The sequence below is a fragment of the Seriola dumerili genome, unplaced genomic scaffold (assembly GCF_002260705.1).
Source record: "Seriola dumerili isolate Sdu_G_001 unplaced genomic scaffold, Sdu_1.0 BDQW01000025.1, whole genome shotgun sequence".
NCBI classification, from domain to species: domain Eukaryota; kingdom Metazoa; phylum Chordata; class Actinopteri; order Carangiformes; family Carangidae; genus Seriola; species Seriola dumerili.
The window spans coordinates 1,677,510-1,691,141 of NW_019174280.1; the positions used below are offsets into that span (position 1 = coordinate 1,677,510).

General features: G+C 39.8%; 1 protein-coding gene across 1 annotated transcript; it reads left to right on the forward strand.

The window, feature by feature from the left end:
* The first annotated feature begins 10,721 nt into the window (after nucleotides 1–10,721).
* LOC111235404 (lactoylglutathione lyase-like) lies at nucleotides 10,722–13,632 on the forward strand. Its single transcript, XM_022763869.1, has 6 exons — nucleotides 10,722–10,831; nucleotides 11,242–11,324; nucleotides 11,714–11,854; nucleotides 12,113–12,180; nucleotides 12,409–12,498; nucleotides 13,056–13,632. Exons 1-6 carry the CDS (start codon nucleotides 10,763–10,765, stop codon nucleotides 13,148–13,150), a joined length of 546 nt encoding a protein of 181 aa, XP_022619590.1. The 5' UTR covers nucleotides 10,722–10,762; the 3' UTR covers nucleotides 13,151–13,632.

The following is a 13,632-nucleotide window of genomic DNA, read 5'->3' on the forward strand; positions in this document are numbered from 1 at the left end:
TATTGCAATTATCAGTATCCTTAAAAGGATGACTGATCTGTATTCAGAGATGCAGAGAGAATGAGGACAGGGAGTGAGAGGACAGACAACAACACAAACTGAGGGAGAGCGAAGACATTAATGACATGCAGTAGGGTTATATAAATACATGGAGAGAGAGAGAAGACGAGGGAAGCGCATCAGTGCATCATGGGAGTTCCCTAGCAGCCTCGGCCTATATATTGTTTTATTAAGACAGCCAGGCACTAATCAGTGTTTTTCCATCATGGCACGAGCAGTCGCATCCTGACTTCACTCTTCTGCAAATTTAAAACGCAAAATAAAAAAAAATGGCGATAGACGTGTCTGCTGATGGGTGAGTCCACACACAAGCCAGGAAGCAAAGCAAGAATCCTTTTTGATCTATCTTCCCTTTGCTTCAGCAGGCTGCTGAAACCTTTATCAAAGATTTATTAGATGTCTTTAATCTGCCCGTCTCCATCCTCTCTGCACAGTGACACGTGCGCTGGTGGCTTGTAGCAGGATGTGAGTGTCACTGCTCAACACTGGGCTGGGATCTGTGTCCGTGCAGTCCATTAACACAGTCCTTCATGTGCTAGAAAACAACATCTTCTCCCACGTGGTTCAGATCAAAGGAAGGGCATTTTGTATCTTTTTGATATATATTCCAATAAATCATGGATTTGTGTCTTGCACAAAAGCACACAGTACTTACACCAGCATTTTTTTTCTTTGGTTTCACCTGAAGCAATCATTCCTGTTATTGGAATAAGCTGAATCGTAGTTAATTAGTAAAACTAATGTCATCAACTGTTGCCCAGTCGAAGGCATGATGGAAATGCCCCCGTGAGTTTTTGAGATCTCTCTGACAGTCTTACAGAAAACCAAAACAAATGAAATCAGGCCTGCTCACTGTGTCTTTGTCAGTGTAGAACAGGGCTGCTGCAATGATGATTAAAATGCTTCAACGTCAATATTAATTAAGTCAACAAATTGTTTCCCAAACATTGATTTATTTGTGGCAGTCATGTATTAATATTGTATTTTTACCTTATTCTCTGGACCTCTAAAATAACATTTCTTTACCCTTCATGACAAAAATGTACCTTTATGTCCTGGTACAAAAATATACCCAATGGAAAGATACAGAATTTGTATCTTACTATTATTTATTTATTTATTTATTTATTTTGTAGTTATATGTTGGCATGTTTACCTTTATTTTGATAGGTGCAGTGAGAGAGAGACAGGAAACTCAGGGAGAGAGAGAGCGAGGGAATGACCAGGCCAATGAAAGGGCCACAGGTCAGACTCAGACACATGGCCGCTGCAGTCAGGACTAAACCCATGAGGTACACACTCCACCAGGTGAGCCACAGAGGTGCCCCTGGAATTGATACCTTATGAGGTATAGTTGGAGCGACATGTCATTTTGTACCTGACGCAAAATATCCCCCTAAATTCAGAGACAAAATCATTTACAGTTACTGACCAAAATAACATTTTATATGTAAACTAATCCATTTTCACTGTATTTCAATGTATTGCTCTGTTAGAACTGATTTGTTCCAGCACATCAGAAAAAGCAGCTTTTTAATATTAAGCTGAGGCATAAGACCTAAGCAGCCATCTTCTAATCAGTGAGTGCAACAAAGCAACATTTCATTTCGGTATCAGACGCAAAACAGGAGCAAGCTTGAGTAAAAGTGCACTTACAAAATGCAAATTCATAACTCACATACTGTATTAGATTCAGTTCATTCAGTGTTTTGATACTGGCTTTGTAAGCCTGCCTCAAGGCCCGACAACATTATTACAATGTAAAGACAAGCTGAAACCACTAGAATGCACAGCCAGCTGTGTTGGCAATGAAGCTGATAAAATTATTCCAAGACCAAGAACTGAATGGAAATATTACAACAAACCCAACTCAGTAATCAGTGATTTGCAGCATCATCTGCCTGAACCTTCATCTTGTTAAAAGTACAATTATGTGCCCTTTGCTGTCAGCAATGATTTTGTACCTTTAAAATGAAACAACGCTCCATAGTTATCACCCTAAGGACCATTATAGTATCTTACAGGGTACTTTTCTGAAGAATGTGCCTTTGGGTTCAAAAATGATAAGTCTGTTTCTCTGTGTGTAAGTCTAACTAATTATCTCAGTTCACCACGAATCTTAAAATGTGGCAGATTGTTGTAAATTGAGCAACTGGCTGAGAGAAACCAGAACAATCGATTCACATCCTGTTGTGAATGTATTCTTTTTAAAAAGAGCCAGCGATAGTGTGAGCTGGATCAATACGTGTATGAATAAGATAAAGATAAAATCAGCTGGTTGGTGTCTGACTTTGGGAGGATGAGCACATCACAGTTCAAATCCCTTCAGTCTTGTTTCATCAGTGTTGTTTTGTGATGATTATTTTTCATGGCGCACAGTGAGATCAGTCACAGACGTGTGAAGGATTGCTTCATGTGTAAGTGTCTGTTCACTGGTAGACAGAGCTTTTTAATGCCTTTAGTATAAAGTCATAAAGTCGTCTGTGCTGCCTGAGAATTTACATTGAAGAAGTGTGTGAGAAAATGTTTATGGACTTATTGATCATGCCACAGTGTCATTTAGATTTTCTGGAAGAAAATGAATTGTTTAGATTAATCGACTATTTAATAAAATAGTCCATAGATTGATTGATAGAAAAATAGTTGTTAGTGGCAGCTCTAATGTATGTAAATATGAAAGCTGGCACTGGCCAGAAGAGAATTCAGTTTAATGAAAGCAGAGATGCCAATATCTGGGTCCCATGGGAAACAGCTGGAAACTTCTACATTATTCTGCACATCTGTACAGCAACTTGGAACATGTCGGGTAGGTTTACTTGCAGGGTGATTAACATACTTGGATTTTTTTATGTAATTTCTAATGCAAATGTCATATAGTAAGAATATGTTCTCTCTCTGTGTCAGATCAGTATGTTATAGAGTCTCAGAGACTGCCATGTTAAACTGTATACAGTATGTAACAGTTTGTATATGAATGGAAGAGTGTCAGTGTTTCCTGCCTGATGGTCTCACTGCTCATTTCGGAGTATGTGATGTATGTTCCGAGATGTATGGTCCGTCACTATGGGTGGTACGATGTCATACCTAGGAACTGAAGCACACAGCATGATCCTCAAAATTTCTGATTTGGGTCTGGCAAGGGACATTTTGCATGTCATTTCCCATCTAGCCCCATTCCAAATAAAAGCATGAAATCACCATTAGTGGCGTATTTCTGTGACATTACAACACAAAACATTCAATTGCACCTTTGAAGTGCTCCGCAAAATGGAAATGTGATGATCTAGAGTTCTAACACAGGACAAGTTGATCATGTGATTGATCCCCGACACTGTCTAAATTACCTTGTGGTGCGATTGTTTTGTTAAAGGAGCTTTGTAAGTTTTGCTATTACTACGTAGCCACTTACCAGTCTGGCCAAGAGCTTCAGCCATCGCTGTGTTTATAAGACACAAGATTATAATACGTCCTCTAAGCAGCGTTATTTCTTCGGGGCGAACTGGATGCTACAGTGACTCAGCATCAGAAAGTGACGAAACAACTGGCCCAGCCAACCGGGCAGCTAGCAGCTAGCTGGTTAGCATGCTAAGTTTAGTAGAAGAAAAGAAGTGATAGAAATAAAAGCTAAACAAGATGGTTTCTTTCCACCTCTGGAGACAGCTGTCGGTGAGTAAACGAATGTAGTTTGATGCTGAACTCATAACATTTCTTCTAGACTGGTAGGTAAAAAGCTGTTAATGCTAACCTTAGCTATGTAGCAATACCAAAACTTACAAATAGCTCCTTTAACAATAAGTTCAGGATTTGTTAAAAAATGATGATGGAAGTTTCTCCCTTCCCCCTCCCCAGGGGGAGGCCTCGGTGCCTGTAGTGTCAGTGGTCAGGGTAATGTTAAGTAAGTCCATGTAATGTCCTCTGCAGTGATTCAAATATGACTGTGCGTATGTGAACCTCTGTGATACAGCTGTTGCCATCAATACTTGTACTGCCTGAGCTGGTGAACTGACAATCAATGCCACAAATAACATCACCCAGTCCTTCAGGTACTCCACTGTCACATCCACTGTCATGTCTCAGCCACTCCTGCAAATACCCAGCATGTGACAGCTGACTGATGCACATACCGTAGACCATAAGACCATAAGACCATAAGACCGTAAGACCTAGTCCCATTGTCCCAAAATCCCTCCTCTACTTAGTCCCCAAACATGTTAAATCAGGTTAAATCACAGCTTGACGTTCTGATGTGAATATTTGAAAATGACATTGCCAAATAAACATGTCTAGAGAGACAGTAGTAGTGGATGCTGAAAGCTAACAATGCATAGAGTTAACAGAGATTGTATTGCATGAATAAATATAGCTGTGGAGAATTCAATAACAACAAGTCACAACTCCCTGTCTCATCCAGCAAGGATGAGGATAAGGAAACAATCCTGTACATCAGGAAACATGAAGCTGTTTATGGATGCTGCAGCCTGGGAATAGTTTTTATTATTCATTATTATTTATTTTATTTATTTTTTATTATCATTTTATTTTGTCCTGTGCAATCCATGTCAACCATCAACCTTTCAAAAATACTCTTCAGTGTGTGGCAACAATGGAATAATTAAACTGCTTCAAAACAACAAGCTTTGCATTTTCATGACTTTAATTAGCTAAACATTACATTGATCATTTATATGTAAGAGTTTGTTTCAACCCAGACAAACCTTTGGAATTTCAACCAGGCAAATGTAATAACAAAACTAAAGAAATACATATAAATAACTAAAAATAAAATAAAAACTCGCTAAAAAGGATGTGAGACTGAACAACAGCAGACGCAGAGGGTTTTATCATGTGAGCAGTTGTTCTCTCATCAGGCTGTGAGGGGAAGTCATGGGAGGATGTAGGGCAGTGGGCATGCACTGCCGCCTGCTGGTGAAATGGTGGAATCTCCCCTCCCGAACTGTGTGAACACTTGAGCTCAAAATGCCTCTCAGAAATAAGACACTCAGATGGAAATGGAAATGTGAATGTAAAGGCAGTAAGTGATTTATGAGAGCTGAGAGGAGGACAGAGGAGGAGGAAGGTAAGATACCATGGAACATTTTCATATGTTCCAAAGGAAAGGAAAAGTCAGAAGAAATCAGCCATTGTTGCCATCTCAGGAACTTTGTTGCAACACTGCTAACCTTCAAAAAACCCTTTTTATGACTTTATTTCAGGAACAGTCTAGTGATAAATCTAACCGCTGTATATGAATCTCTTTTGAATGTGAGTCTTGAATGAAGCTTCGTGTAAATTCAATCTAGTAGACGGTCTCCACTCCCTGTAATCAGCTGACAGTGGTCAATTTATCATATGTCACAACGATCTCAATCAGCCAATCATGTCGTTGCTGCCAAACTTTAAATCCATTATCTCTTCTGCTGTCAGGTATCATTTCAGCCGGATTGCTGCACCCTCCTCCTCCCCTTTCACCTCCTGGCTTCATGTCCAGCGTCTAGGTCGAGCTCATCAGAATCCACTCCTCATCACATCTGGATCTTCTGAGTCCTCATCATTTCATCACCACGACCTCCACCAGTGTCTAGACCCCGGGGGGATTTCCTACACGACGCACAGCATCGTCCCCCTTTCTAATATGATGACAAAAGACTCTTTCACCTCTCACTTTTCCTGATTTTGCACATGGCAATGAAAGTTTTTACTTAGCCTTACTTGTCCTTTGTAGTGGACAGCAGGAGTTACTAACCCCAGTTTCTAACCCATTTCCATTTTGCAGGAGGTAGAGGGCTGAATAAAGGACTTTGCTCAGAAGTGTGGAAAGGTCCGCTTTAGATCTGTCAGGAGATGAGACAGAGGAGGGCCAGACTGTAGAGCAGGGAGGTGAAAGCTCAGAGGAGAGGCCTGAATAAGAGCAAAGTGACGACAACCTGTGTAAGCTTAAGTTCATTAGTATTACAGTGTCTAGAAAAGAAAATAAGAGCCTTTTTAGTTGAATTAAACAAGTAATCAGCATGACATTCAATCTTGATGTCTCTGATGAGGGGAAAAACAGTCATGCTCTCTGGAAGGTGAGGCCTCTCTTTAGACTGCTGAATGTATTTGTGCTTGCCAACCAGCTTTGGGTGACAATCAAAGTGTGCAGAATGCAGTTTAATCACAAAGCTCCACTAAAAGATGATGTGTTTCCTTCATCTAACTGTTTAAAAATTCTTATCTTTATTACTTTATTTTATTTGTAACTCCTTCTACAGGATTCTACACAGACACTCAATCCAAACTTAAAACCTCAGCTAGGGCATAGTTGGTTGTATTCAGTTCATTGGTATATCTCATACCTTCCAAAATATTCACAATGAGTGTTCAAAATGTTCAGAAACGTCCCTGCATTTATGACTGTATTCAACTTTTTAATCCAATTCAGAGGTTTGAATATATTCAGCTTTGTTTGAACCTTGATTATAATGAAACCTTCAAATCCACTCATCTTCAACCGCTTCCCTCTCATTCAAACCAGAAAATCTTCCTGAGAAAATGTTACTTTCACACATCAGTTCAGCTCTTTTATGCCCTTCACACTTTCTGTACAGTGACGGTTCCAGTTTCATGAACTTTTCTGAACAAAATAAAGAAAAATATTCATGATACTGTCTGTCTGGTATGACATGCAAGAGATGGTAAAACTGTACATTTTCAGTTCTTTTCTGAGGGTTATTTTCATTATTAAATATAAATAACATTTTTAGCATTTATTTTCTCTTTTTTAATGGCCTTAAACTTGACATTAATAGTTTACCTTCAGTGTTTGCTGCCACTGTTTATCCACGTGCAGTTCGTCACAGTGTTCACCAAGAGGTTGAAACAAGCTGATTATATTAACAGGATCATTTCTCATCTCCAGTTTAGTGGTAGTAACCCCCTCCCTACAACTAGCAGCATGCCTGGTACACCCTGCCTCTCTTCTCCAGACCACCACACCACAGACCTCCATTCCAGTTATATTGTTACACAAATAGAAGCTTCCTGTCATGGAAGTTCCGATTCCTGTCAAAAAAAAGTGTGTGGAGAGGAGGGATTACTGATTTCCAGAAAGAGTGAATGTGTGGGGTCACATTCCACCTGAGCCAAGCTGACAGCAGGAAGTTCGCTTATGGTCTGGGAGAGTGTGTCTGTGTAAACAGAACCTGCAGCAGTGTGACACAGATAGAAATGAGGAGGGGGAGGACAGCAGTTTAGATGGACAAAGCCCCTTCCCTGGTCTGCTGTCAGCAAGGCAGTTCTTCATGATATGTGCCAGAATAATACACTGCTCAAGTAGTAACACTGTCCTTGTCATTACTGGTAGCATGAGGCGGCACCTGCAGCCCAATCAGGTCGCACAGGGCCGTAGAAGGGCATCAACCCAGCAGGAGGACCGGTACCTGCTCCTTTGTGTGAGGAGGAACAGGAGGAGCACTGCCAGAGCCCTGCAACATGACCTCCAGCAGGCTACTGGTGTACATGTTTCTGACCAAACACACCAAACATGAAGCCCCACGTCCTCTAGTGGAGCCTGTGCTCACAGCCCAGCACCCTGCAACTCGATTAGCATTCGCCAGAGAAGACCAGAATTGGTAGGTCGGCCATTGGCGTCCCGTTCTCTTCACAGATGAGAGCACGTTCACACTGAGCACATGTGACAGGTGTGAAAGAGTCTGGAGACGTCGTGGTGAACGTTATGTTGACCTGAATCCAAGTGAGCACCTATGGGACGTTATGTATCGGCGCATCCGACGACGCCACATACCGCCACAGACTGTCCAGTAGCTCATCACACAAAGTGTTCATGAGCAGCTCCTGAATTGAGGACTATAACATTGGTAATGACAAGTCACCAGAGAACAGACTGAGAGATACTATATTGATGAATATTAAATATCTGTGACTCAGAATAATGACCACTGTCTCCATCATTAGTTCCTGATTAACTCTAAACCACTCCAACCAGCAACAACTCTTTTTTAATCAATTACTTAATAATGACTCTTTTTGTGCTCCCAAAGTAAAGTGATACATCATACTGTGTAGTTACTATAGTCTAGTAATTAATGATGGTAAGTAGCTGAGCTTTTTTGTTCGGGAATTCACAATTAGTTCCTAAGTAAAACCAGAGACAGCAGGATACTTAAATTCTCATCTTAATCATCATATTGAAACCACATATAATATATATTTATATTCACATCTAAGTCATATTGTGCCTTTAAAATGAAAGTAATAAACTGTGTAATCTTAAAGATTTCACCATGGAGCTCCATGGGAAGGCATCAACTCCAAACACAAACTACTTTAACAAAGTGTATTTACATATTTACAAAATGTCTCAAAGTCTAGCAAATTAAAAATCTAAAAATTAATTTGGAGTCTTAGAAAAAGTGAAAAAAAAAATCAATGAACAATCAATGAACTGACAATTATTACATTACATTTCACCTTGATGAATCCAATAATAAACTGCTGTTAAGTGTATGAACCGTATAGACCCACACCAGAGAAGAGATGAGCAGAAAAAAGCCAAAGGCCTCAGCTGTTAGCAGAACGGTCCAGCAACCTGCATCTTGTCTTTCCTCCCAAGCTTGATGTGAATATTCTGCAAAATGAAGACAGGACTTCCTGTCCAGGGTGTACCAATCGCCCAATGTCAGCTGGGATTGGCTCCAATTTTTCAACTTTTATCTCTGTTACCTAGCAACCAATGCTACCTTCCTCATCTCATCTCTGAGGTATTTTGTAACCGTTTGGATTTTTCCACGTAATGTTAAAACAGATTAGTTAGAAGTGCTGGTAACATCTGTAGAAGAATCCAAACATGTTCTTTTTGAGAAATGTGCACACACACACACACACACACACGCACACACACTCACATCCTACTTCCTTTGAAATGACGAATGTAAACATGGTTTAAGATGAAAGCAACAGTTATCTTGAAAACTGATCCAGAATCAGGATGTGTTACATCAGGCTGCAGCTTCAGTTCACACACTCATCCTCCTGCACCTTCAGTGTCTCATTGTAAACCTGTTCAGACCTGCAGCTGCAATTACTGCCACCCCTCCCCCCACCAACACCACCACCCAACAAACAAAAACATTTTTACATTTTATTTTCTAATCATAATTATCTTCTTAGACAATAAAAACTTGTATACTACTTTTCATTAATGTTGCCTGCCAGACTTCCTTTACTTTTTTAATGGTTTTATTTCACATCACTCTCTAGCCTAGCTAAAGTACAGTTCCCTGTTGTTTGATGATCAGATAATTTCCTCAGTGCGTTCAGGGTCTGTGGAGCAGGTATGTAAATGTGACGTGTGTTAACTCCCACTTTTATAGACACAACTCACTGTGCGGTTAACATTTATTTTCAGGTGTGGGCACCTGAAGGCAGCGGCTGCCCTGTTGCCCCTCCCTGTACAGAAGCAACAACCGAAAAAAAAAAAAAAAAAAGTGCTGCTTTCATGGACTGTCAGCAATATCTAAACTGGGAAAATCAGATTCTGCTGCAATGAAGAGACGAGCTGTCAAACACCAATGACATAAAAATATAACGATATAATAGGAGACGTGCAGATTTAAGTGTTAAAACCTTAATTTAACCAACATTTAAGTTTCTTCTTAACTCACTGCTGAGGTTCTGAAACTGAATACCAAACCTCTTGGCCAAAAGTATGTGGATAGAATATGTTAAATTTCATTCATCTACGCTGGGGGGAAATTTGGGGATATGGAAATTATTTGGAGTACGGCAGCATTCAGTCCTTTTCATGTTATAACAAGTTGTTTTTCGTGTTATAATGAACTGTTCTTGTTATAACCATATAAATGACTCAGTGTTAGCATTGAGCATTCTTGTTAAATCAAGATATTGTTGTATCTTATTAGAACTTTCTTGTGTTTTCACAGAATCGACAGCGCTTGTTAAAAAATGAAATGTTCCTTGTTTTAATGACAAGTTTATCTTATTATTTATTTATCTTATTAAAACAAGAAACTTTTCTCCACTTTTTCTAAAATGAGCTGATATGTTGTTTAGTAATAATGACAAAAATATGTCATTACATTCTCATAACATTAACTGTAACTGTAACATTGACTGTATCTAAAATAAGAATAGTCTTACTGGTGACAATAGCAGTGGTAAGTAAATAAACTTCATTGTTATGACACTCTTGGAAACCAGAGTTATTTGCCTCTCACGTGTAAATAAAAATACGATATGAAAAAAGTACAATAACATGAGAACAAAGTCAAATACAAACATCACGAAAACCACTGAAGTAGATACTATTAGTTATAAAAATCCTCCTTGAACCTGAACTGTGGAACTGCCAACGTCCTGAGGGGTCATGGGGTTGAAATATCCAAAATACATAATGGGGTCACACCATTAAAAAAAAGTTGCAGAATACTCAAGACAAGAAAAAAGTGCAGATGATTTCCTCAACTATGTTTCTAAAGTGACCCAGACTATCTACATGGATAAAGTAATAAATGAACAGTAATATCCTTAAAAGCTTTCTGTGGTGAGTCCACATTCTCTCTTTTCCTCTCAAAACCAAGTGTGATATAACATCTGAGACGCACGATCCTATGAGCAGCACTTGAAGGCAGCACAGACCAGGAAAAGTGAGGAACCTGCGCGTTCATTTAGTCTTGATCTGTGAGCCATGGAGGGTAGAGGGCTGTCGGATGAGGCTGTGTCTGCTGCCTGCAAAGAAGGAGACCCCATCACCAAGGTAACCGTTTACTTTTCTTGTTTTTAACGAAGCCACATTATATATAATGAATTTGATTAGATCTGTTTTACTCCCTTGCTGTAGCTGCAGACTGTGGTGAGGCTGCAATGCAGTCAAACCTGTCGGCTGTGATCTGTGTGTGACTCCAGACGTGCAGATACCTGTGTGCCGCACTGCCACTTCACATACCTTGACATTTATGTTGAGCTGCAGACACCTCCACTCTAATGAGACTTGAAGTCTTACATTAGGACTGTTTTATAAAAACTTGTGTTGAGTGAAAGTTAATTCATGTCCCCGAAAAATAGTGAAACCTGTGCTTAAAATGATTCCTGAAGGTTATTTTTATGTATTTAAAGTATTTGAAATGCTTCATGTTTCTGTGTTCTTGATGACTCTGGTCTCTGCAGGACTACATGATGCAGCAGACGATGCTGAGGGTCAAAGATCCGGCAAGGTCTCTGGACTTCTACACTCGGATCCTTGGCATGACGTGAGTCCTCAGTCTAAACTATTCAAACGGTCAAATATTAAAGGATCACTTCCCCTCAAGTTACACCCCATGTTCTCCAGTGGTATCTACCCGCGCAGATGGTTTGGGTTTTATTTGTCCAGGTTTTGAGATTTCTGCTCCATCTCAGATAAAAGATGGTGGATGGAATTTTCCTTTGTTGAACCAGAGACACACAAAGTTCAACAGCAACTCGTCTTTCCAGAAACAGTGTCCTCTTTACTCTGGATGAACCACAGTCCTCGCTGTGAACAGTTCTCAGAGGGACGTCCTGCATGGCTGGACACCAGAGGGAAAGTCAGACACGTTAGTCTTCCCTGCTGTTTTTATGTTCAAAATCATCCACCACTCAGCTCCCATGTGGTTTCCAGGTTGCTGCAGAAAATCGACTTCCCCTCGATGCACTTCACCCTCTACTTCCTGGGTTACGAGGAGAAGTTGGAAATCCCAGTCGACATCAGAGAGAGGACAGCGTGGACGTTCTCCCGCCGAGCCACCATCGAGCTCACACAGTATGTATGATGACACCAAACACACCCATAAAAGACCAGAGAAGCTTCCAAACAATCTGGCCAAAAGTAAATGGACATGATCTTTTTTGTTCGTTCTTGGCCCTTCAGTTCCAATGAAGGGAAACTGCAAAGCCACAACCTACAATGATATTTCACATTATCATTTTGCAGAATAGTGAGCTTCTAAATATATGTCCACTTCCTTTCATGTATAATAAATGTCTCAGTGATTTGGTGATTATTGTTTCTCTGTGTCAGTAACTGGGGATCAGAGTCAGATGAAAATCTGTCATACCACAACGGGAACAACGAACCGCGAGGATTCGGTGAGAGTTCATTCGATTTCACTGACAGGAAACAAGCTTACATTAACTTTCAAATCGTTCTTTTATTATTTTACTATATCACTTTCTCTGATAACTTTTTAATTCTTATTGTTGTTATTTACTGTAATTAACATATTATACCTGTATTATTTCTGTCCAAACAGATTGGACCTTTATTTGCTTTCTTGGTTGTGTGTGTTTTGGGTGTAACCTGCCGTCTTGTTGCAGGTCATATTGGCATTGCTGTCCCTGATGTTTACACTGCCTGCAAATTATTTGAAGACCAAGGAGTGACGTTCGTCAAGAAGCCGGCCTCAGGTGAGTTCTTCTTCACTCAGAACTTAAAACGTTTGTGCACTCTGGTCTGGAGCAATCATTTTAGAGCAGCATTTTATCTACAGTATCTGACCGTCCGTCATGTCACATATGATGGTTGCATATGCTGGTGTTTGTTGTAGACGCTGAGCTTGATTCAGAATCTGACAGTCAAACTAAAACACTCATGAGATTAAAGGCAGAAAACAGTAGAAATCTCCCTGCAGCTGCAGATATTCATTCATTTATTGACCTGATTAATCTCTATGAAGGGTCTCGATTCTCATTAGATCCTGTCTCACCACAGACTGTTAAATCACTATAGCAGAATAACTTACATATTTCAATACGAGATGAGGTACAACATCTACATGCTGTTGTTCTCAAAATATGAAAACTGACATACTCAGACTCATGGTTTATATATATGACTTTCCACCAGGAGATGGAGCTCAGAGTTCGGGGTGTGGGTTAGAGCTGATGCTGGGTTCTGTTGACTTGTCACACTGTGGGGACTACATGTAACTCACTCTCTTTCTTTCTTACTTTCTTTCTCACAGGTAAAATGAAGGACCTGGCCTTCATTCAGGACCCTGACGGCTACTGGATTGAGATTTTAAGTCCGAACAACATGGTCTCCTTAATGTCACCTTAACGACCAGACACTGGGGGACACTCAGGATGTTACTATTGGATGACACAGTGGAAACAAAACTTTTTTTTTTTTTTTTTCACATGTCAAAGACTTGATATCAACATAAACCTTCCTCTCTGTTGTAATCCAGCTCCTGTTGGTCATTTTCTTTTCTTTTTATGTTGCTAAGGGACTTTTCTTAAGAATTTGAAGATCTGTGAACATGCTGCTGCTTTTCTAAAAAAAAAAGCTTTAAATCTGTTGTCTGTATGCTGCAGTGTTAGTTAAATGTTTACATATTTTACAATCAAAAAGCTTCTACCTCTGGATGCTTTATGAGGAACATGAACATGAATGTGACATTAACTTTGACCCCGTCAACAGAAAGTAATGAGGAAACTGAAGTCATCTCATGTTTTCCTGCTGAATCATTATAAAACAAACGCTCCATGTGAAACTAAAAGCCTCTTTAATAAATTCTGGTCCTTTAAAAAAAAAAAAAA